This window comes from Macaca thibetana, chromosome 18 (assembly GCF_024542745.1).
Source record: "Macaca thibetana thibetana isolate TM-01 chromosome 18, ASM2454274v1, whole genome shotgun sequence".
Classification (NCBI taxonomy): Eukaryota; Metazoa; Chordata; class Mammalia; order Primates; family Cercopithecidae; genus Macaca; species Macaca thibetana.
The window spans coordinates 71,637,385-71,662,927 of NC_065595.1; the positions used below are offsets into that span (position 1 = coordinate 71,637,385).

The window sequence follows — 25,543 nt, forward strand, 5'->3', positions numbered from 1 at the left end:
CCCAGGGACTCGAAGGACCCGCCTGCGCCCCGCGAGGTCCCGGGGACTCGGGCTTCCGCCTCCCTGCTGCCCTCGTTCTGCCCAGTGTCACGCTTAGTCCCCGCTGGCCACCGCCACCCCCCTGCGACCATGTTCGTTCCCTGCGGGGAGTCGGCCCCCGACCTTGCCGGCTTCACCCTCCTCATGGTGAGTCTCCGCTTGCGCTCGGGGCTCTGCCTCGCCAGGCCCCTGCGGTGTCGCCCCCCGACGCGGGGTGTTCGGCGGTGCTGGGAGAAAGAGGGCCCTAGTTTCTATTTCAGGTTCTCGGCCGGAAAAAACGGGGAGGTTGTAGCCGGAGGCAGTCGTCCCAATAGAACCTTTGTCGGCTCTAAAACCAAACGTAGTCAAGCCTACAATTTGTAGTATGTGTGTCCTGTAAAACGTGATGTGTTCGTACATTCTAGATACACCGTACTTATGTTGTGCAGGGCATCCTTCAGTTTTGTCCCAGAAAAGTCTTTCTGCGACTAGTTTTAGATCAGTCTTAAGCTGGCATACTATCGTTGTTAACCGGAGAACTACTGATAGGGCAGTAAACGCTGACTCTTGCCGGTAGTTAGCAGTTTTATCGCTCTTCATATTCGTTCATTGTTTTAATAAAGTCTATAATGTGCGAGTATGAGAATAAGACTAGGTGCGTGCCTTCAAGGAATTGACAGTGTAGTTGGCAACATGTGTAATTAATAAGAGCAATAAATGCTAGGATAGCAGTTTGAAAGGATATGGAAAGGCCCTGAGATAATTGGGAGGGAAGGGACAGAGGGCTCGTTAAGAAAGGCTTCATAGGCCGGGCGCGGTGGCTCACGCCTGTAATCCCAGCACTTTGGGAGGCCGAGACGGGCGGATCACGAGGTCAGGAGATCGAGACCATCCTGGCTAACACGGTGAAACCCCGTCTCTACTAAAAATACAAAAAACTAGCCGGGCGAGGTGGCAGGTGCCTGTAGTCCCAGCTACTCGGGAGGCTGAGGCAGGAGAATGGCGGGAACCCGGGAGGCGGAGCTTGCAGTGAGCTGAGATCCGGCCACTGCGCTCCAGCCTGGACGACACAGCGAGACTCCGTCTCAAAAAAAAAAAAAAAAAAAAAAAAAAGGCTTCATAGAGAAGGAAGTATGTAAAAGACGGAGGGGCTGTGGGCTGGGAGTAGGGGAAAGTAGGCGCTTCAGAAAGATAGATGTCTGTAACACAGTCACGTAAGCATGGGGGACTTGAAGCCTGCCAAGAATTTGGAATGACACATTGAGAGAGAATAAGCTGTAGGCTCTGTGAACCCAGAAGGCACCACTGGAAATGCACTCTTTGGAGTGGTGTAAGGCTGGAGAGAGCTGGAACTGTCATTCTTATTCACCACATATAAAACACACAGCCCCAGAGAAGAGTGTTTCAAAAAGGAGGGAGTAGCCATGTCAGAAGTAGCCCAGAGGTGTGTAAGGTGAAGAAAGCGTATGTTTGGATTTAGCGACATGTTAATGGTGGTCATCTGGACAGTTACCAGTGAAGTGGTGAAGAGAAAAGCCATATTGGAGTGGGTGAATGAATGGCAGAAAGCAAGTAAAGATTTGGGTTGTATTATATAGATATATATATCTCCAGTCATTAATTCAGAGACAGGCATGATGGCTCACACCTGTAATCCCAGCACTTTGGAAGGCCAAGTACAGGAGAATCTCTTGAGCTCAGGAGTTTAAGACCAGCCTGAGCAACATAGTGATACCTCATCTCTACAAAAAAAAAAAAATAATAAAAATTAGCCAGGTGTGGTGGCCTGCACTTGTATCTCAGCTACTCAGGAAGCTGAGGTGGGAGGATCACTTGAGCCCAGGAGGCAGAGGCTGCAGTGAGCTGAAATCATGCCACTGCACTCCAGGCTGGGTGACAGAGTGAGACCCTGTCTCAGAAAAAAAATTTTTTTAATAAGAGATAAAGTTTCTGCTTATGTTTTTGTGGGTGACTTGGAGAATTTTTGCTATGTAGAGACACAAGAAATGAGGCTGAGCTAGAGGGCTATGTGGGGTCAAGATCTTCTAGAATGAAAGATATTAGAGCATGTTTATGTACTGATGGACATAATACAATAGTGAGGAAGAGAAGGATGGTACAGAGTTTAACCCAAGTGTCAAAATTGTTGAGAAGGGAATTACAGGAGGTGACTAGGCAATTGGTAGGTGACAACAGTGAGAAGTGGAGAACATGCTGAGGGAACACCCTGAAGTACAGAAACCAAAGGAATTGTTGGAAGAATGCAAAGGAGGAGCTACATTAAAAGGATACTTTGGGGATAACCTCAATAAAAATTAGGCATGTATTAGATGTAGTTGGTAAGGGAATGGGAAAAAGTTTAGGTAGAGTGAATAATGTTGAACTTTTTTTTTTTATTTGAGACGGAGTTTCGCTTTTTTTTTTGCCTAGGCTGGAGTGCCATGGTGCGATCTCGGCTCACTGCAACCTCCGCCTCCTGGGTTCAAGTGATTCTCCTGCCTCAGCCTCCTAAGTAGCTGGGATTACAGGCATGCGCCACCACACCTGGCTAATTTTGTATTTTTAGTAGAGACAGGGTTTTACCATGTAGGCCAGGCTGGTCTTGAACTCCTGACCTCAGGTGATCTGCCCGCCTCAGCCTCCCAAAGTGCTGGGATTACAGGCATGAGCCACCATGCCCAGCGCACTTTTCTAAAATACAAAATATGGAGACAAATTTGGGCAGAAGTTTATAGTTTTGGACTTGCAGAATGTGAGTTTCCTGTGACCTAACCATGTGGAGACATCATTAGGTTGTGGAGCTCCTACATGTTGTGGGATGTAGGTAGGGATTTGGCAGCTTTATTATTTTAAGTCGCGGGAAAAAGAGAGTTTGTGTGTGTGTTTAGTGTGAAAAGCTCACTTCAACGAATGAGTGAAGAGGCACTAATAAAGCAGATGGTAAGAAGACCCAAGAGAGCTTCTGTTCATACCTCGTAGTCTTTACACTTGCTTTCCCACTGCCTGGAATGGTCTTTCCCATTTCTCTGTATGGCTGTCTCCTTTACCTTTTTCAGGTCTCTAGTCTTTTGTCACCTAGGGTGAGTCTTTCCTCGATCTCTCTACTTAAAATTGAAATCAGCTGTGTACACACATCCTCGCACTTTGTCTTCGCAGCACTTACCGCTGTATATTTTACTGTTTGTTTTATTGCAGGTAAACCACTCTGGCTCGAATGGAAGTTCCATGAGGGCGTGAACTTTTGTTGGTTTATTTTCCTGCGTTCCCAGTGCCTAGAGCAGCAATTGACATAGCTGACGTTCAATAAGTATTTGTTAAATCAATAGTCTCAAAGGTGGAGGAGGCCCCAGCAGTTGTAGTTAATGAAAATCAGTATCTAGCCATGATGCTATGACGCTTTCAGTACTAATACTATGACTGTTGTTTTCTGTCTAAACTTTTTGAAGTGCTGCAACCAGTCGTGTTGGCTCACGCCTGTAATCCCAGCACTTTGGGAGGCTGAGGCGGGCGGATCATGAGGTCAGGAGTTTCAGACCACCCTGGCCAACATGGTGAAACCCCGTCTCTACTAAAAATACAAAAATTAGCTGGGTGTGGTGGTGCACGCCTGTAATCCCAGCTACCCAGGAGGCTGAGGCAGGAGAATTGCTTCAAGCCGGGAGGAGGAGGCTGCAGTAAGCCGAGATGGTACCACTGCACTCCAGCCTGGGAGACAGAGGCAGACTCTGTCTCAAAAAATAAAATAAAGTGCTGCTAATTTTGGTGACTTACTGAACATATTTTTTATAATTTCAGCCAGCAGTATCTGTTGGAAATGTTGGCCAGCTTGCAATGGATCTGATTATTTCTACACTGAATATGTCTAAGATTGGTTACTTCTATACCGATTGTCTTGTGCCTATGGTTGGAAACAATCCATATGCGACTGCGGAAGGAAATTCAACAGAACTTAGTATAAATGCTGAAGGTATGTAAGACTTTACCTTGTATTGTTCTGCTACAAGGTAGAGTTGTTTTAAGTTAGAAATAGACTTTATTGATAATTGTTTTGTAGCAAATGTTTACTTAGTGCCAACTTTGTGTAGAATTCACAACCCAATCACATTGTCCTATTCTTTTACATCCTGGTTTTAGTTGTTAGACTCTTGTAAATGGCAACTCTTATGAAGGTTGAGAATAAGATCATACTTGTGGTTTTTTCTTTGTTTTTTTGTTTTTTTTTGAGTCTTGCTCTGTCACCCAGGCTGGAGTGCAGTGGTGTGATCTTGGCTCACTGCAAGCTCTGCCCCCCGGGTTCACGCCATTTTCCTGCCTCAGCCTCACGAGTAGCTGGGACTACAAACGCCTGCCACTGTGCCTGGCTAATTTTTTATATTTTTTTAGTAGAGATGGGGTTTCACCGTGTAAGCCAGGATGGTCTCAATATCTTGACATTGTGATCCACCCACCTCGGCCTCCCAAAGTGCTGGGATTACAGGCGTGAGCCACTGTGCCCGGCCCATACTTGTGTCTTTTATAGAATTTAAAATTTCCCTTTTTTTCAACATGGATTTTTTTCCTTCTATCCTCAGTTTTATTTCTTGTTCTTACTGGTATGTGTAACCATCACTAATAATATGGAAAGGCAAAAAGAAGACTGCATTGGACTCAGTCCTGTAGGTTTAACATATGTTACGTCAACTAAGCCTCATTCTCTTAGTCATCCTCTTCCAGTATAGGATTTGTAATAATATGATATAGATAAGGCTCAAAGAGATTGACTTGCCTGATGCCACTAATAGGTGTAGGCTCTTCCCATACTGTAAATCTTTGTAATTCCTCATTGGACTATCAGGCTTGATTAATCAGGGAACACTGGTTATAATGCACCACAGCAGCTGGTGAGTAAGAGAAGAGCTCCTGTAGATCGTGAAGCATGGGAGCACCAGTTACTGCCTTTGATGGCTAACTGTTCTGGTGATCTTTTAGTCCTCTGTTTACCATTTTAAGGTCAAATCCAGAGGGATAGAAGAGCACAAAAGGCCTTTGGTGAATTGAAAGACAAATGAAGAAGCATTTTGGTTTTTGTGTCTTATTAACCATATCATTGTTCTTAGCTTACGATAATGAAATGTACATTTGAGAAATGACTTTATTATTGAACTCCCTGCAGGACAGATGGCTTTGTCAACACAAGACTAAATTTTAGTTACTGCCTCAGAGGATAAAGGACTGTAAATGGTTAAAACCAGAATTCATGACTGGGTGCACTGGTGCACATCTGTAATCCCAACACTTTGAGAGGCTGAGGTAGGAGGAACACTTGAGCCCAGGAGTTTGAGACCAGCCTGGGCAACAAAATGAGACCCCATCTTTACAAAAAGAAAAAGTAAAAAATAAGCCAACCTGTAGTCCCAACCTCTTAGGAGGCTGACTTGGGAGGACTGTTGGAGCCTGGGAGGTTGTGGCTACAGTGAGCCATGATGATGCCACTGCACTCCAGCCTGGGTGACAAAGTGAGACCATATCTTAAAAAATGAAAGCCCCTAGAATTTGTATACTTTCCGCTAGTGATAACAGCTATCTTTTATTAAGTATTACTGTGAACTGAATGCCATGTACTTTTTTTTTTTTTTTTTTTTTTTTTTTTTTGATACAGAGTTTTGCTCTTGTTGCACAGGCTGGAGTACAATGGTGCAATCTCAGCTCACCGCAACCTCCGTCTTCCAGGTTCAAGCAGTTCTCCTGCATCAGCCTCCCGAGTAGCTGGGATTACAGGCATGTGCTGCCACACCCAGCTAGTTTTATGTTTTTAGTAGAGATGGAGTTTCTCCATGTTGGTCAGGCTGGTCTCGAACTACTGAAATCAGGTGATCTGCCTGCCTTGGCCACTTAAAGTGCTGGGATTACAGGCATGAGCTGCCGCGCCCAGCCGCATTTACGTGTATTTCATTTAATCCTTACAACTGTTTTTTTTTTTTTAAGACGGAGTTTTGTTCTTGTTCCCCGGGCTGGAGTGCAATGGCACAATCTCGACTCACCGCCACCTCTGCCTCCTGGGTTCAAGTGATTCTCCTGCCTCAGCCTCCCCAGTAGCTGGGATTACAAGCATGCGCCACCACGCCCGGCCAATTTTTTGTTTTTAGTAAAGACAGGGTTTCTCCATGTTTGTCAGGCTGGTCTCGAACTCCCGATCTCAGGTGATCTGCCCGCCTCGGCCTCCCAAAGTGCTAGGATTACAGGCATGAGCCACTGCATATGGCCTTACAACTATTTTGTAAGGTAGTTTTATATATAAGGAACTGTAACAAAATTATTTATTTATTAATATCTCCCTATATCTTACCCATATTAAAATTGGCCCAGTTTACCCCACAATGTTGCCCAAAGTTTAGTTTGTCCAAACCAGCACCTATAGTATGAGGAGACTTCAAAAAGTTTGTGAGAAAATGAACGAAAAGATAAAAACTATAAACTTTATTTCTGAACATCAGCTTCGTCAAGTTCAAGACACTTTTGTAAGCCATGATGACAGCCATGTAGCCCATCCCTAAAGAACTGAGGGGCCTGGGAATTAAACCATGTCAGTGCAGTCTTTTTTACATTATTAATTGAAGAAAAATGGGTGCTCTTTGCAGATTTTTTAAGATTAGGAAACAAAAGAAGTCAGAAGCAGCCAAATCAGGACAAGGTGGAGGCGTAATGATTTCCCATTGAAACTTTGACAAAAGTGCCCTTGTTTGATGGGAGGAATGAGCAGCATCATTTTTCTGATGGACAAGGACTCTCGTGAATCTTTTCCAGTTGCTTTTCTGAGAAAGCTTTGGTTGACTTTCTCAAAACGCTGTCATGGTAAGCAGATGTTATCATTCTTTGGCCCCCCAGAAAGTCAACAAGCAGAATGCCTGGAGCGTCCCAAAAAACTGTTGCTATGACTTCTACTCTTGACTGGTTCACTTTTGTTTGGCTGAACCACTTCTGCCTTGGTAGCCATTGCTTTGAATGTGCTTTTTCATCAGGATTATACTGGTAAAGCCACGTTTCATTAGCTACAGTTCCTTAAATATTTCAGGATCTTGGTATCACTTGTTTAAAATTGCCATTGAAAGCTGTGCTCTTGTCTGTAGCTGACGGGACACAATGGTTTTGTTGCTCATCGAGTGGAAAGTTTGCTCAACTTTAATTGTTCAGTCAGAATTGTGTAAGGTGAACCAATTGAGATGTCTGTGGTGTTGAAGGTTGTTTCTGCTGTTAATCGTCAGTCCTCTTCAATTAGAGCACAAATAGGATGAATTTTTCCTCAAATTGAGGTAGATGGTCTGCTGCTGTGGGCTTCATCTTTAACATTATCTCGTCCCTTCTTAAGATGAGTTACCCATTTATAAACTGCTGATTTCTTTGGGGCATTGTCCCCATAAATCTTTTTTTTTTTTTTTTTTTTTCGAGACAGAGTTTTGCTCTTGTCACTCAGGCTGGAGTGCAATGGCATGACCTCAGCTCACTTCTACCTTCGCCTCCCAAGTTGAAGCAATTCTCTTGCTTCAGCCTCCTGAGTAGCTGAGATTACAGGAGCCTACCAGTATGCCTGGCTAATTTTTGTATTTTTAGTAGAGATGGGGTTTCTTCCCCCCCACCCCCAGAGGGAGTCTCCCTCTGGATGCTCAGGCTGGAGTGTACTGGTGCAGTCTCAGCTCACTGCATCCTCCGCCTCCTGGGTTCAAGGGATTCTCCTGCCTCAGCCTCCCAAGTAGTTGGGATTACAGGCGCCTGCCACCACGCCCAGCTAATTTTTGTGTTTTTAGTAGAGATGGGGTTTCACCATGTTGACCAGGCTAGTCTCAGTCTCCTGACCTTGTGATCTGCCTGCGTAGGCCTCCCAAAGTGCTGGGATCACAGGTGTGAGGAGCAACTGCACCTGGCCCCCATAAACTTTTTTATTTTATTTATTTATTTTGGTTTTTTTTTTTTTTTTTGAGACAGAGTCTCGCTCTGTTGCCCAGGCTGGAGTATAATGGCACGATCTCAGCCCACTGCAACCTCCACCTCCCAGGTTCAAGCAATTCTCCTGCCTCAGCCTCCTTAGTAGCTAGGATTACAGATGCATGTATGACCACACCCAGCTAATTTTTTGTATTTTTAGTAGAGATGCGGTTTCACCGTGTTAGCCAGGATGGTCTCAGTCTCCTGACCTTGTGATCTGCCTGCCTCGGCCTCCCAAAGTGCTGGGATCACAGGTGTGAGCCACCATGCCCGGCCTATTTTATTTTATTTTTGAGATGGAGTCTTGCTCCATCACACAGGCTGGAGTGCGGTGGTGCGATCTTGGCTCACTGCAACCTCCGCCTCCTGGGTTCAAGAGATTGTCCTGCCTCAGCCTTCCAAGAAGCTGTGATTGTAGGCACTCACCACCATGCCCAGTAATTTTTGTTTTTTTTTTTTTTTTTTGGCATAGAGTTTCACTCTTGTTGCCCAGTCTGGAATGCAATGCCATGAATTCAGTTCACTGCAACCTCCGCCTCCCGAGTTCAAGCGATTCTTCTGTCTCAGCCTCTGGAGTGGCTGGAATTACAGGCACGTGCCACCACGCCCAGCTAATATTTTGTATTTTTAGTAAAAACAGGGTTTCACCATGTTAGTCAGGCTGGTGTTGAACTGACCTCAGGTGATCCAACCACCTTGGCCTTCCGGAGTGCTGGGATTACAGGTGTGGACCACCACTCCTGGCCTAATTTTTGTATTTTTAGTAGAGACAGGGTTTCACCATGTTGTCCAGGCTGGTCCTGAACTCCTGACCTCAGGCAATTCACCCCCCTCAGCCTCCCAGAGTGCTGGAATTACAGGTATGAGCCACCGCCCCCAGCCCTCATAAACTTTTTATTTTTTTATTTTTTTGAGACTTGCACTGTTGCCCAGGCTGGAGTGCAGCGGCGCGATCTCAGTTCACTGCAAGCTCCGCCTCCTGGGTTCACGCCATTCTCCCGCCTCAGCCTCCCGAGTAGCTGGGACTACAGGCGCCCGCCACCACGCCCAGCTAGTTTTTTGTATTTTTTAGTAGAGACGGGGTTTCACTGTGTTAGCCAGGATGGTCTCCATCTCCTGACCTCGTGATCTGCCCACCTCGGCTTCCTAAAGTGCTGGGATTACAGGCGTGAGCGACCGTGCCCGGCCCCTCATAAACTTTTTTAAGCATCAGTGATTTCACCATTTATCTACCCAAGCTTCACCATAAATTTGATGTTTGTTCTTGCTTCAGTTGAAGCAGAATTCATGTTGCTCTGATAGGGGCACTTAATGTCTTATCCTTCTTAGTGCCTCAAACCAGAGCCTTTTCAGGTGTGTTATAGCAAGTCAGTACAAGTTTATTTTGGTGCAAAATGTTTTCATAAGTACACATTTTCTGTGAACTTTTTGAAGACCCCTCATATATCTGATGGTCGTGCTGTGCCCTTGAAATCTTTTCTACTCTAGAGCAGTCCCTTTTTTTTCCATCACAAACCGATTTATTGAAGAAAAGACTGGGTGTAAATGTCCCACCTTCTGATTTGTCTGATTACGTCGTCCTGTCATTTGGCTTGTTCTAGCCCCTGTATTTTCTGTAACTGGAGTTAGCTCTAAAGGCTTGATTAGATAAAAGGTTAATATTTTGGGGCAGAATACATAAAAGGGGTTGTTGCTTTCATAGTGTATCACATCAGAAGAAAAAAGTACTAGGAAACAGGAACCTAACAACAAAAAGAATTACATAGGCCGGGCACAGTCCCACGCTTGTAATCCTAGCACTTTGGGAGGCCGAGACGGGTAGATTGCCTGAGCTCAGGAGTTCGAGACCAGCCTGGGTAACATGGTGAAACTCGTCTCTACTAAAATACAAAAAATTAGCCCATTGTGGCGGTGTGCACCTGAAATCCCAGCTACTCGGGAGGCTGAGACAGGAGAATCGCTTGAACCCAGGAAGTGGAGGCTGCAGTGAGCCGAAATCACACCATTGCACTCCAGTCTGGGTGGCAGAGCGAGACTCTGTCTTAAAAAACAAACAAACAAAATTAGCCGGGCATGGTGGTGTGCTCCTGTAATCCCAGCTACTTGGGAGGCTGAGGCACGAGAATCACTTGAACCTGGGAGGCAGAAGTTGCAGTGAGCCGAGATTGCACCACTGCACTCCTGCCTGGGTGACAGAGCAAGATTCTGTCTCAAAAAAAAAAAAAAAGAATTGTATGATACACTGATGAGGAGGGTATTGCTATTACCGAAGAAGTGGTAGCTTACATTTTAAAAAGCTTAGCCTGCCCACCCCCTACAGATACATTCTTTTCAAACCTAGGTCTGTTGAATTAGACTACATGTGTTTGTCACAGATAGGTTAGAGGCTGAGTAATCTGTGCCTTAGTCTCTTTTCCCTAAATTTATACCCCTTTCCCTAATTCCTAAACTTCCTTTGGACTGAATATACCTGGTGCTTGGTAGATTTGCTGAGTTCAGCATACCTCCTAGTCACACCACATCATGCCAGCCATAGGAGACAGTCTCCGAAAGACCTGTAATAGTAGAGACCTGATCCACCAAAGGATTTGCCATTATTTGCAATCTGTTTATAGTAACCAGCACTTACCCCTTAGTGCAATAGTAATCCTGTGTCCTTAGAGACTGTTTTGTCCCTGACTCAGACAGGAGCTTCTCATTCCTTTTTTTTGAGATGGAGTCTCACTCTGTCGCCCAGGCTGGACTGCAGTGGTGTGATCTCTGCTCACTGCAAGCTCCACCCCCCGGGTTCACGCCCTTCTCCTGCCATAGCCTCCTGAGTAGCTGGGACTACAGGTGTCCGCCATCATGCCCAGCTAATTTTTTGTATTTTTTAGTAGAGATGGGGTTTCACCGTGTTAGCCAGGATGATCTCGATCTCCTGACCTTGTGGTCCACCCGCCTTGGCCTCCCAAAGTGCTGGGATTACAGGCGTGAGGTACCGCACCCGGCTGCTTGTCATCCTTAGAAGTGAAGTTGGGCCGGGAAGCCTTAAGCATCTCTAGAGTGGGCCCCTTGTAGAATCTCATGAAAGCTATGGATCCTTTTCCCAGAAAAAAAATGCAAACACATTGACTCACATGACGTTTTCTATTATTTCAGATCCTTTAAAAAGTTCTAAGGAACACACGTGTACCTATTTCAGGATTTTATTACATGGCTAACATACTCCTACCTTTTACTGTTTCTTCTGTTAATCCCAGTGAGTGTTGCTGTTCTCTGGAGACAAGAGGGAAGAATATCAAAAGCCAAAAAGTTCAGTTTTCTTAAGGATGATTTTAGTTGTCACGATACCAGAAATTTTCAGGGGATAGTTAAAGTCAGAAAAAATAATTTTTGATACTTTCTTAGAGTTAACTTTTCAGAAATGAATTGTTCCATAGAATAAAGCCCACTGGCTCATTTTAAGGTACTTCTAAATTGTCTTATTTTAACCAGATGACATATATGTTCTGTATTTTAATTATTGAAAATATTTAAATGCAAAAGGTATTATAATTCAATTTTTGTTTTTTATCATAATAATTTCAACTTGCATAACTTCACTATCATATGATTTCCTTTTCTTGTTTTTGTAGTATATTCATTGCCTTCAAGAAAGCTGGTGGCTCTTCAGTTAAGATCCATTTTTATTAAGGTTAGTATGTTGTAGTTTGCCTTTTTGTTTATTAAAGTGTAATGAGAAAATAAGTAACATTAGGAATTAAGATTCAAAAATTACTGTTTTTACCGTGTGTACAGTTATGAAGATCTGATTCTATAGAGAAATAATCTTATAATGTTTCAGATGTGTTACTGTCTTTTCATGATTATATAGAAAGGAAGTAGGACTTTTATCTTGAGTGTTACATATTTTCAGTTCGGGTAACATTGGTGAAAAAATGTAAGCATATTAATATTAGAGGTTTTTTCCATTTGTATTACATTTCAGCTGGTGGCATCTACATATAAACTGTGTATATATCAAATTATATATATGTCATAAAATATTCTGAATCCGACTTCTTTCCTCCTCCACTGCTACCACTGAGTCCAAACCACTGTCATCTTCATGCCCGACTCTACTCTTGCCCAATCTACCTCTCGCCAACGGCAGCACTGACGATCCTCTAAACCTACACCACATCACTACTCTCTTCGAAACCCTCCAGTAGCTTCTCCTCACTCAAAATTGTGATCCAGGAGAAGGGGCTTGCTTCCTAACGCACTGTGACACCAGGTTTTTGAGAAAAGAAAGGCTTTATATTGCAGATTGACTCCCAAGGAGACAGGAGTCGAGCTCAAATCTGCCTCCCTGTGCTGGCTTCAAGGCAGTGTTCTTATTAGGAAAGGTTCAGAGGTGGATTCTGAGATGAGTGGGTTAGCGATGGAAGGAAAGGGTAGATCTGGTAAGTCCTTGGGCATGCACGGTTATCTTTTCATGCTAACTCATAGGGCCCACGTGCCAGTTCAGGGGAGTGAGTATGAAACGTGGCAATGGAGAGTCAGCTTGCGACCCCAGCAAGCTTGTTCTCTGCAGACTCAACTTGGCCATATTGGTTCCAGCCAATTTCAGCTGGTTCTTTTATCCCATAAGGGAAGGAAGTTTCAGTATTTTATCAAGTAGTTTCTTATCTGCTACCCTGCAAACTCAGTAATTTCTTTTTTTTTTTTTTTTTTTGAGACAGTCTCCTCTGTTGCCCAGGCTTAAGTGCACTGATGTGATCTCAACTCACTGCAGCCTCTGCCATCCTGGGTTCAAGTGATCCTCCCGCCTCAGCCTCTGGGATTACAGGCACACGCCACCATACTGGTTAATTTTTGTATTTTTAGTAGAGACAGGGTTTTGCCATGTTGGCCAGGCTGGTCACCAACTCTTGGCCTCAGGTGATCCACCCGCCTTGGCCTTTCGAATGCTGGGATTACAGGTGTAAGCCACGCCCAGCCCAAACTCAAGAATTTCTGTTAGTCTTTGGTTTCTTTAACTCTTTGGGGATGGTTTCAAATTCACAGCCCTTACTGTGGCCTATGAGGCTCTATATCTGTGCTAATACAGTAGCCAGTAGCCACATGTAACTATTTACAGTTTAATTCATCAAATTTAATTTAAAATTCAGTTCCTCAGTCACTACTCACGTTCCGAGTTCTCAGGAGCCCCATATGGCAAGTAGCCGGCAGAACAAGAGTCCTGCTCACAGGGAGCTCTGCCAGACTGCTGCTCTGCGGAGCCTGACCTGCAGCCACACTGGCCTCCCTGTGTTGTTAGACATTAAGCTCATCCTCAGTCTCTCCACTCATTTCTCTGCCAGAATTCATTTTCTTGGAGACTCAAATGGTTTGCCTCCTTTAGTGTTTTCTTAAATGTTCCCTCATCAGAAAGGCCCTCTTCAACAATCCTTTCTTCCTTTTTTTTTTTTTTTCTCCTTGAAACAGGGTCTCTCTTGCTCTGTCACCCAGCTGGAGTGCAGTGGTGTGATCTTGGCTCACTGCAACCTCTGCCTCCCAGGCTCAAGCCATTCTCTGACCTCAGCCTCCCGAGTAGCTGGGATTACAGGCATGCACCACCACACCTGGCTAATTTTTGTATTTTTTGTAGAGGTGGGGTTTCACCATCTTGCCCAGGCTGGTCTTGAACTCCTGAGCTCAAGCAGTTCATGCTTCAGCAAATGCAATGGCGTGATCTCAGCTCACTGCAACCTCCATCTCCCGGGTTCAAATGATTCTCCTGCCTCAGCCTCCCGAGCAGCTGGGATTACAAACATGTGTCACTGCGCCCAGCCAATTTTTGCATTTTTAGTAAAGATGGGGTTTCACCATGTTGGCCAGGCTGGTCTCGAACTCTTGACTTCAGGTGATCCGCCCACCTTGGCCTCCCAAAGTGTTGGGATTATAGGAGTGATAGGAGCGAGCTACCATGCCTGGCCCAGAGCCTGCCTCTCGTAACCGCTATACTAGACTACCTTCTTATTTCAAAAGTTAGCCTGCATTGCTTACCTGCGTTTTAAATTTTATTGAATAGTTATTTTATGAGCAGTCTTTGAAAAATTTTCATAAAGTGGGCTCCCCCTGAAATTTTATAACCCACATTCCAGATTTACCAGCTGTGAACGTCTTGCCATACCTGCTTGATCTCTCGCGATGTGTGTACACACAGTTTCCTTCTTCAAAACAATCCAGAAGTAGGCAAGCAACATCATCATGTGTCACCCCTACATACTTCCGCACACATCTTTCAAGAACAAGGACACCATGACCACCCCCAAGAAAACCAGCATTTTAATGAATTTATTCAGGAGTATCATCCAACATACTCAGATTTCCATAGCTGTTCCCAAAATATCCTTCAATTCTGGATCCATTCATGGTTCACAGGCTGTATTTGACTGTTACATCTTTTTAGTTGTTATCCTTCAGAGTAAAACTGGCCTGCCCCGCTTTCTTTCTTTACAATATTGACTCCTTTGAGGAATCGGGGCCAGATGTGGCGCGTTCTCCATTCATCTGATTGTTTCCATGTGACCAGATTTGGGTCACAAATTTCTGGCAAGAACCCTTCACAGATGGCTATGTATTGGTTATTAGGTAACGATAGATTACTTAAGTAGAGAACTGGGAAGTTTTCCTTTGTTCATTACAATAGAATTTTTTTGAAATCTGGATTCCTCATGACTCATTGATTTTCTTTTTTTTTTTTTTTTTTTTGAGACAGAGTCTCACTCGGTTGCCCAGGCTGGAGTGCAATGGCACAATCTCGGCTCACTGCAGCCTTCACCTCCCGGGTTCAAGTGATTCTCCTGTCTCAGCCTCCTGAGTAGCTGGGATTACAGGTGCCTGCCATCATGCCCAGCTAATTTTTGTATTTTTCGTAGAGATGGGGTTTTGCCATGTTGGCCAGGCTGGTCTTGAACTCTTGACCTCAGGTGATCCACCTGCCTCCCAAAGTGCTGGGACTATAGGCGTGAGCCACCGTGCATAGCCATTGGTTTCTTAATTATAAAGATGCATTAGATAATTCATTGCTGTTTATCATTCACTTTCGGTTTAAGCACAGTAAGTGCATCTGAAAGTAATTTCAGTATATATAAATTATATATCGTTTTTGCATAAAGTTGATGAAATAGTATATAGAATGTTGGTATTCTCTAAGACTAACTTTTAGATTTTATTCTCTCAATGGTGTGCAAAGTATAAATCAAAGCCATTCTGTGAAAAACTGCTTTCCTGGGTGAAAAGCAGCGGCTGTGCCAGAGTCATTGTTCTTTCGAGCAGCCATTCATATCAGCGCAATGACCTGCAGCTTCGCAGGTATGTTCCTGCCTCTGGAAAGTTATTTTTGATATGGTTTATACTATGATAATTTCTCTATTAAAAGGTTAAAATGAACTTTAAAAGCCACGTAGATCCTTACCTCTTCTCGCTGGAGTTTAGAAAGAGGTGGGTAAGAGAAGGTCAGGAGATGGGAGGGAGTACAGTTAGGCAGATCTTTTCAGTTCCTGTGAGCTTAGTAGAGTTGGGGCATGGGAAAACATCGTGTAGAGAGAGATAGTTGGGGAACCATGTTTTTAGTGTTTCCTGTCACATGCATAGCAACATCACAGCTCAGCTAATTTAAGAGAATGAGCAGAAAAGGTACTCAGATTTATTGGTTGATAACTTTTGAAAGATTAGTATTTTCAGTTATTTCCATATATGCAACCATTTTTTTTAAAAACATTTACTTATTGTAGAGACAGGGTCTCACTGTGTTGCCCAGGCTGGTCTCGAATTCCCGGGCTCAAGCAGTCTGCCTGCCTCAGCCTCCCAAAGTATTGGGATTGCATGCGTGAGCCCCCTGCACCTGGCCACATGCAACCATGTGTATTTGCAGAAATCCACTTGCCTAAAGTGTAGCTCCCTGGCACGTCAGAGTGAGTTCTTAAATGTAAGACAAAGTATCTCACAAATAGAACTATAAGCTACCATTATCACATAAAGTTGGTAACATATAGAATACTCATACTCCAAGATGTAGCTTTTATTTATGTATTTTTGAGACGGAGTCTTGCCCTGTCACCCAGGCAGGAGTGCAGTGGCGCGATCTCACCTCACTGCAACCTCCACCTCCTGGATTCAAGCGATTCTCCCGCCTCAGCCTCCTGAGTAGCTGGGATTACAGGTGCCTGCCACCACGCCAGACTAATGTTTATAATTTTAGTAGAGGCTAGGCTTCACCATGTTGGCCAGGCTGGTCTCGAACTTCTGAACCTCGAATTCACCTGCCTGGGCCTCCCAAAATGCTGGGATTACAGGCATGAGCCACCGCGCCCATCCCCAAGACGTAGCCTTTTTTTTTTTTTCTTTTCTTTTTTTTGAGACGGAGTCTCCCTCAGTTGTCCAGGCTGGAGTGCAGTGGCGTGATCTTGGCTCACTGCAAGCTCCACCTCCTGGGTTCAAGCGATTCTCCTGCCTCAGCCTCCCGAGTACCTGGGACTACAGGCGTGTGCCACCATGCCTGGCTCATTTTTTGTATGTTTAGTAGAGACGGGGTTTCACTATATTGGCCAGGTTGGTCTCGAACTCCTGACCTCAGGTGATTTGCCTCCCAAAGTGCTGGAATTACAGGCGTGAGCCACCGCACCCAGACCCAAGATGTAGCTTTTAGATCATTTCTTTTTTATTATTTTTGGGATGGAGTCTCGCTCTGTCACCGAGTGCAGTGGCGCAATCTTGGCTCACTGTAACCTTTTTAGATGGTGTAGATCATAACTTTTATCACTTATACACCTATAAAATCAGGATGAAAAAATACCAATAAGCCAAGAGTTACCTTTCAAAATGAGCTAATTTCTAGAACTTTCACAAAAGACATTATAGGCTTCATGGCGAAGGAAGAAAAGCTGTGGGAAATTTTTGCAATGGGCTTGCCTAAGTATTTCTATCTTTTTATATTGTCTCCCAAGTAAGTAAGTAGCAAATCAGCAATATTTTTTACTTAAGTCTGCTGAAACTTGTGTTTTGCCTATGCAGCAGAATATATGGAGACCAAGAGAATTTTAGCTAAAGAACCAATGTTTGCCTTAGAGTTTGTATTTGTGAGTTTTTAAAAAGTTAACTATATGATTATTTCTAGTACTCCCTTCCGGTACCTACTCACACCTTCCATGCAAAGAAGTGTTCAAAATAAAATAAAGAGCCTTAACTGGCAAGAAATGGAAAAAAGCCGGTGCATTCCTGAAATAGATGATTCCGAGTTTTGTATCCGCATTCCGGGGGGAGGCATCACAAAAACACTCTATGATGAAAGGTGAGTTTGTTTGCCTGTTCATTTGTTTTCCACTTTACTTAAAAATGAAATTAATGCAGTGAGCCGAGATCGTGCCACTGTACTCTAGCCTGGGTGACAGAGCAAGACTCCGTCTCAAACAAACAAACGACGAAATTAAGTCAGGGAATGTATTGGATTACTTACTGAAACTTTGAAAACGTATTTATAAAACTGGTACTATTTTAGAGCTCTTGCGTTTAGGGAAAAGATTTAAACTTGGTTATAGAAGAACTGGTTTCTAAAAAGCCATATTTAATGCTTTATTTTGTGTAACTTTTTAGGGATTCTGATACTTATTCTTTGCAAGCTCTACAGACACACTTTTTAAAAATGTGGTAAAATACACATCCTGCAAAATTTACATACATTTATCATACATGTTAACTATATTTAAGTGTACAATCAGGTGCCGTTAAGTAATTCACAGCATCTGTGTCCATCAGCACTGTCTACTTCTAGAACTTTGCCATCATATTAAATTTAAAAATCTGTACCTGTAAATAACTCCCAACTTTATTTCTGTAAAATTGGTGTTGATGTTCCCATTTTCATTTCTTATTTTAATAATTTGAGTCTTTCCTTTTTTTTCCCTAGTCAAGCTAGCTAAAGATTTGTCAGTTTTGTTTTTCTTTGAAGAACCAGTTTTGATTTTGCTGATTATTGTTTTTCTATTCTCTATTATTCTATTATTCTCTATTATTTCTCTCTTATCTAATCTTTATTTTCTTCTGCTCGCTTTGGATTTGGTTTGCTCTTCTTTTCTCTTTCCCAAGGTGTAAACTTAGGTTATTGATTTAAAAGTTTTTTTATTTTGTACTGAATGTGTTTACAGCTGTACATTTCATCTTAGCACTGTGTTTACTGCATGCCCTATGATTTGACATGTTGTGTTTTCATTTTCACTCATCTCAGTATTTTCTCATTTCCCTTGTGTTTTTGTTCCCTGTTCCTCTCTTGTCCCCCTCACAAACACTTACCTCCTTTATATTTTTTATTTTTTTTATTTTTTTTTTTTTTTTGAGACGGAGTCTCGCTCTGTCGCCCAGGCTGGAGTGCAGTCGTGTGATCTCGGCTCACTGCAACCTCCGCCTTCCAGGTTCACGCCATTCTCCGACCTCAGCCTCCCGAGTAGCTGGGATTACAGTTCTGTGCCACCATGCCCGGCTAGTTTTTTTTTGTATTTTTAGCAGAGACGGGGTTTCACTGTATTAGCCAGGATGGTCTCGATCCGCCCGCCTCGGCTTCTCAAAGTGCTGGGATTACAGGCGGGAGCCACTGCCACACCTACCTCCTTTCTAAGAGTCAACTCACCCTTCACCTCCTGTCTGCAGCCTTGCCTGTTCCTGTCTTCTAGACAAGGAAGTTGCCCCTCTGCACTCCCACTGCGCTCCACCTCTTCTATACTTTGTTGCACTTACTTTACAAATCAGTCCTCCTAAACTTTTGCTTCTGACCATGACAGAGTAACTGATACCAGACTTGCCCTCCTGCCGTAAAAAAAAAAGGAACCTGACAGAATTTATGAAACAACTGTTGTCCAGACATCGGACTACAGGCAGCACACAGCTGTTATCCCTAAGAGAAGGCAAATTTTAAAAGTCTACAGTTGCCCAGCTTTCTGCTTGGAGATACTTTCCGGACTGCAGCACAGGGAGCGGAACCCAGGCAGAGCACAGTGGTCTTGCTGAGTGGAGGAAATGAGTTCAGACTACAGGGAGGCTGAGGCAACTCGAAATACAGGGCAGAGAATCAGAGGGCAGGGGTGGTGCTCATTAGAGTCCGGGGGTCTGTCTCCGTGGGTCTTTTTCTGAATTCTGAGCCATAGGTATAGGGTGAAACTGAGTCCAGGCAAAGAGCAGCTTCTGGATAGCTATAAGCTTGCCCACAAAGTTAGCAGTGATAAACAGAAAATACTATAAAAGTTAGACCTACTCAGCATCAGACATTCGGGAAATGGAGATTTTACCCTAAAGAAACAATATTAAAATATTCAGTTGTATCAACCAGAATAAAATAGTTCCAAATAAAAAAGTAATAAAATAGTCATCCTCTGCCTTTCTTTTTAACAGAAGGCCAGGGGGTGATATTGAAATGATTATCCCACAGTGTGTTACAAACTAGTAAGAGGCGAGATAAGTGAAGAGCATACCCCTGCACTTTCCAAGTTAAAGCCTTGAAAATGCAGGCATAGCCTGGGAGCCAGCCTTCTCCAGGTGAGAGCCTTGCCTAAGGCCATCACAGCAGAGGCATTTAGGAACTGGAATTTTCTGAGCCATCAGAGCTCATGGTGGTTCCATACAAAGATTGAGAGCCCCTAAGGTATTTGAGAACCAAGTACTGGGCTAGTGTGAGTGGGGCTAACAATTTCTACTTTGTAGTTTCTAGAGACAGATAACTGTGGTAAGTTAGCCTGGTATCACCTGCGACTTCCGAACGTACACATCAGAGTCTCCTCAGTGTCTTAAATCCCTTCCTTAGAACTCTGCTCACTTTTATTTCTGTAGCTCTCTTCTCTGTCAGTCTCGTGCTTTCAAGTTTTGGCATGGCATTTTTCTCATAGTTCTTGGTTTTAGGGTGTTAGGAATAATTTTTGTGTTTATTGGCAAGCAGGAAACTTTTTGCATTGGTATATCTCCATCTCATCACTAGCTTGAGGTGTTTATAGTATGATAGGAGACTATGTTTTGGAGTTAGAGAGACCTAAGTTCATGTCCCGTTTCTGCCACTTACTAGATACAGAACTTTAGGCATGTTAACTATGTATTCGATTTTTGTTGTTGTTTTGTTTTTGTTTTTTTGAGACAGAATCTTGCTGTGTCTCACGCGGTTCTCCTGCCTCAGCCTCCTGAGTAGCTACAAGTGCACGCCACCACGCCCGGCTAATTTTTGTATTTTTAGTAGAGACGGGGTTTCACCATGTTGGCCAGGCTGGTCTCGAACTCCTGACCTCAGGTGATCTGCCCGCCTCGGCCTCCCAAAATGCTGGAATTACAGGCATGAGCCAGCGCGCCTGGCCTGTATTCAGCATCTTTAAACCTGTTACCTCATAAGAGTAGCTAACACTTCTGTCATATTTACTGTGTGGTCACTGTTTTAAGCATTTTGCCTTCACTACCTCCTTTCAACCTCACAACCACCTGTGAAGTAGGTTCCATTATCATCCCCCTTTTATAGATGAGGAACATCCCTGGTTAAAGTAACTTGCCCAACATATCTGGTAAGTTGAAGAGCTAGAATCTGAATGCTGGTGTCTGTCCTTGTTCCCGTTATTCCAAACTGATTCTTTTATAAAATGGAGCTAATTAGAGCTTCCTCAGGATTATTACAGGGGTTGTCATAAAATTTGCAGATAATGCTTAACACATAATAATCACTCAACGTTTTTGGAAGAAGTAGGAACTTTTCTTTCCTTTAATGATTCCATTCTCTTCCACAGTTTCCCTCACTGCTTTAGATAGTCACTAGGTGTTATTTTCTTTCAGTCTCTGCTGTGGTGCTTCTGAAAATCACTGTCTTCTGAAGTAGGTTTGGGGAGTAGATCAGAACATACTTTATCTGCTGTAGCCAAGGACACAAAGGCAGCTTTTTCATGCAGCCGTGGGGTGAGGCATGATCATGCATGTTCCCCAGTGGGTGTTACAGGGGCCTGCTCTCACAAGTAGAAAACTTTATGTAGGGCAAAGGGAGATGATAAGTTATCTTATAATGTGGCGTCTTTTCCTTACCCAAACCAGGCAGGTTATCATAGCTGTGAAAACAGACACACTAGAATCAACCCTTGTACCTGTGAAAAAATACTGATTCTTATTTTTATTTCTTGTAGCTGTTCTAAAGAAATCCAAATGGCAGTTCTGCTGAAATTTGTTTCAGAAGGGGACAACATCCCAGATGCATTAGGTCTCGTTGAGTACCTTAATGAGTGGCTTCAGATAATCAAACCACTTGTAAGTTTTATTATAGCCTAAGCCTCTTCTTTGGTTGTGTGTATTCATTAACTTGCATTTTATATACTACCTAAGTAGACCAAATAAGTGAAGGTTCATATTAAATATAGACATACCTTTACATAAAATTTAGTTTAAGGTGAACTTTTGAAAATTAGAGGACAGTTAACCAACCTATTATTTACAGTTGTTTCATTAAAGCTGACTTTCCAAAAAGGAAAATCCTTAGTTCTTCATTGTACTTACTATTCATGTTAGATTAATTATGCCAGACACAGTCTTGCAATAATAAACAAGCCTTCTGTGGAATTCAGGAATTTTTTTAGGAAAGTAAAAAGTACTACTACATGAGCAATACTCTGGCTATTGAATAAATACTACAGTTGATGTTTTTCTCTATTGTGAAACAAGAGCATTACACCCAGGGAAGTGAGTCAGCCTTTAGGCATAACAGAACACCTCATAAGGCTGCTTTATAAGGTGGGTAACTAGCTTTTTAATTCATGCTTTTGCAAGAACAAATTGATACAAATCACATGACACTGATTTTTTTTTTAATACCATATTCTTTTTGAATGTGATTTTCCATAATAAACTTCATCTGCAGCCTTTCTGGCATATCTTTATAATTTGGAATTTAAAGAAATTTATCTTCAGTTGACATGAAGACAAACTGTGTTTTTCCTTAACAATAAAACCGGGCTATAAAAGTGTCCGCCAAAAGGAACACAAAAGGAGAGTTTTATAATTCACTTTAAAAGGAGATCTGATGGTAAAAGTTTAAAGATAAAAATATTTTGTCTTCAATTACAGAGCGATGACCCCACAGCATCTACCTCACGGTGGAAAATACCAAGTTCTTGGAGATTACTGTTTGGCAGCGGTCTTCCCCCGGCACTTTTTTGATCTGTTTTCCGTTTTATACCTTATACCCAGAACACTTACTACCAACACAACTGTTAAACATTCTAGACAAAAAAATCGTATGATCCGAGAATGTATTAGGAAATTACCTTCGCTGTAATGTCAAAGGAAAAGATAAAGGATCTCTTTGCCATGCTTTTCATCCTATGCAACAAATGTGAATTTTGTACAATAAAATTTTATTTCCTAAGTAATTTTCTCTTAAATGTATTTTTTTTAACTTTCAGACTCTGTATTAGCTTCCTAGTTCAGCTCTAATCACCACAAACTTAGTGACACACCAGTTTACTTTTTTAATTAATTAACTAATTAATTTTCATTGTGTATGTTAAGTAAAATGAGACGAGGTCTTGCCATGTTGCCCAGGCTGGTCTCCTCAAACTCCTGGGCTCAGGCAATCCTCCTGCCGTGGCCTCCCAAAGTGCTGAGATTACAGGCGTTACACCACCATGCCCAGCCACAAATTTGCTTTTAAATTCTGACTTCTGAGTTCTGGAAGTCAGAAATCCAAAACTGGGTCTGACAAGGCTAAAGTTGAGGTGATAGCAGGGCAGTGCTCCTGAGGAAGGCTTTAGGGAGAATTTGTGTTCTGCTGTTACCAGCTTCTAGAGGTTGCCATATTCTTTGGGTCATGGGCCCTTGCATCTTCAAAGCCAGCAGCTTAGCATCTTCAGATCTCTCACATATAAAAGGACCCTGTGATTGCCCTGGGCCCACCCCAATAATCCAGGATAATTTCCCCATTTTAGAAGAATTTTAATCAAAATAATAAAAATGGTTTTCATTTTCGAGTGCCTGCTGCATACCAGTCACTGTTCACCCCTAATCTTTGGGATGTACGATTTCACTGACCTCTGTGCCTTGGCTTTCTCATCTGTAGCACAGGCGCTACCCAGCACTCCGTAAAGGTTTCCTTTTGTTATGTAAATCATTCTGGATTCTGTGACCTTTATCTGTTTCCATTTTGGTTAAAATATGAAATGGGGGTTGACATCAGCAAGATGGCAAAATAGGAAGTACCAGTCCTCGTTACCCCACAGAGACATCAATTTATAGACCAAGATGCCAGAAACCAGTTAAGTTGCAGTATCCCCACCTGGTGAGTGCAAAATTAAGAACAGCCACGTTGAAATGAGTAGGAAGAGTCATTTCACTTTACCCCACCAAGGATGACAGCCCAGCATGACGGCAAGAGTACACCAGCTCCTGGCTTTTCCCTGGGTTGAAGGGGGCAGACTCGGGGCGGAGGGGGAGAGAAGTGGAGAAGGTTGGAGCATGTGACCAAGATTCTGGCTCTTTCGTCTTGTCTGACTTCGAATACTGACAGAACTGGCATCCTTTGGATGCCTGGGGTCTGCTAAAAGCACATGAGAGTGGAGGATAGCTTGCCGTGCCACCAGAGCCTGTAGTACCACAGACAGGCCAGGGTGGCTGGACGCCATCAAGAGAAATCACCCAATTTGCATTTTCTCTCCCAGGAGAAATGGAACTTACACACCAGCATTCCGGCTTTTTGTAGTGCCGCCCAAGGGACTGTTGCCCATCTCATCTAACTCGGGAGCTTATAGGAAGCTGTCGTGCTTTGCCAGAGAGCCACTGAGAACAAAGGGGCAACTTGCAGCTGCAGCTCCAGAGAACGTGCAGTTCTGAAGATAGACACCAGAGGGAGCAAGAGATTACAAGATGAAAAACCAGCAACCTTTAGTTGGAAAATAACACAGTACTAAAAAGTTGAACTTGGAAAAACATTTAAGAGGTTCCAGAATCTCTACCTGGGCTAGTTGGTGAAGGTCTCCCCGGTACAAAGCCAGTATGCAAAGATTGGGAGTGGCCGAGTGCAGTGACTCACACCTGTAGTCCCAGCACTTTGGGAGGCTGAGGCGGGAGGATCACCTGAGGTCAGGAGTTCAAGACCAGCCTCACCAATATGGTGAAACCCCATCTCTACTAAAAACACACACACACACACACAAATTAGCCAGGCGTGGTGGCGCGCACCTGTAATCCCAGCTATTCGGGAGGCTGAGGCAGAATTACTCGAACCCAGAAGGCAGAGGCTGCAGTGAGCCGAGATCATGTCACTGCACTCTAGCCCAGGCAACAGAGCGAGGCTGTCTCAAAAAGAAAAAGAAAACATGAAGCTCACTGGCAAAGTAAATACAGACAAATGCAGAATCCTTCAGGACTATAATGGTAGTGCACTTTTAATTCTGGTACAGAATTTACAAGACAAAGCATAAAAATAACTGTAACTGGCCAGGCACGGTGACCCACACATGTCATCCCAACACCTGGGGAAGATAACTTGAAGCCAGGAGTTTAAGACCAGCCTGAGCAACAAAGTGAAGCCCCATCTCTAAAAATCAAAACAAAAACTATAACTGTAAAAATATGTTAAAATATCTTAATGGATACACACTATGTAAAGGTGTAACTTGGGACATCAATAACTTTTAGCTTTTGCACAGCGAAACAACCAGCAGAGTAAGCAGACAACCCACAAAGTGAGAGAAATTCGCAACGATGCATCTGACAGAGGAATAATATCCAGAATTTATAAGGAACTCAAATGAGGTAGAAAAAATCCCATCACAAAGTGGCAAAGAACATAAATAGACAATTCTCAAAAGAAGATATACAAGCAGCCAACAAACACGAAAAAATGCTCAACATCACTAATCATGAGGGAAATGTTCATTAAAACCGCATTGAGAACACCTTACTCCTGCAAGAATGATCATAATTGAAAAGTAAAAAAAAAACAATAGATGTTGGCATGGAGTGGTGAAAAAGGAACACTTCTGCACTGCTGGTGGGAATGTAAATTAGTACAACCACTAGGGGAAACAGTGCGGAGATTACTTAAAGAACAAAAAGTAGAACACCACCTGATCCAGCAATCCCACTACTGGGTATCTACCCAAAGGAAAATAAGTCATTATATGAAAAAGACACATGTACACACGTTTATAGTAGCACAATTCACAGTTGCAAAGATACAGAACCAACCTAAGTGACCATCAACCGAGTGGATAAAGAAAATGTGGTATATTCATCATGGAGTACTACTCTTCAGCCATAAAAAAGGAATGAAATAATGTCTTTTGCAGCAACTTGGATGGAGCCGGAGGCCATTATTCTAAGCAAAGTAACTCAGAAATGGAAAAGCAAACATTGTGCCTCTCACTTGTAAGTGGGAGCTAAGCTATGAGGGCTCAAAGGCATAAGAATGGTATGATGGACTTTAGCAGGCCGGGCACGGTGGCTCACACCTGTAATCCCAGCACTTTTGGATGTCAAGATGGGTGAATCGCTTGAGGCCAGGAGTTCGGGGCCAACATGGTGAAACCCCATCTCTACAAAAAAAAAAAAAAAA

General features: G+C 43.2%; 1 protein-coding gene across 2 annotated transcripts; it reads left to right on the forward strand.

The window, feature by feature from the left end:
* Positions 1-9: 9 nt before the first annotated feature.
* Positions 10-22,361, forward strand: PSMG2 (proteasome assembly chaperone 2). 2 transcript variants are annotated; one of them, XM_050767582.1, is made up of 7 exons: positions 10-186; positions 3,814-3,985; positions 11,595-11,653; positions 15,182-15,300; positions 17,105-17,278; positions 21,123-21,243; positions 22,057-22,361. In XM_050767582.1, exons 1-7 carry the CDS (start codon positions 130-132, stop codon positions 22,147-22,149), a joined length of 795 nt encoding a protein of 264 aa, XP_050623539.1. In that variant the 5' UTR covers positions 10-129; the 3' UTR covers positions 22,150-22,361. The 2 variants fall into 2 exon arrangements, with proteins under 2 accessions (XP_050623539.1, XP_050623540.1); XM_050767583.1 differs by lacking the exons at positions 10-186; positions 3,814-3,985 and adding an exon at positions 6,296-6,849.
* Positions 22,362-25,543: the final 3,182 nt, after the last annotated feature.

Coding starts and splice junctions, on each gene's coding strand:
- PSMG2 (XM_050767582.1), top strand. CDS start 130: ATGTTCGTTCCCTGCGGGGAGTCGGCCCCCGACCTTGCCGGCTTCACC. Junction 187..3,813: donor CCGGCTTCACCCTCCTCATG/GTGAGTCTCCGC, acceptor TTATAATTTCAG/CCAGCAGTATCTGTTGGAAA. Junction 3,986..11,594: donor ACTTAGTATAAATGCTGAAG/GTATGTAAGACT, acceptor TTGTTTTTGTAG/TATATTCATTGCCTTCAAGA.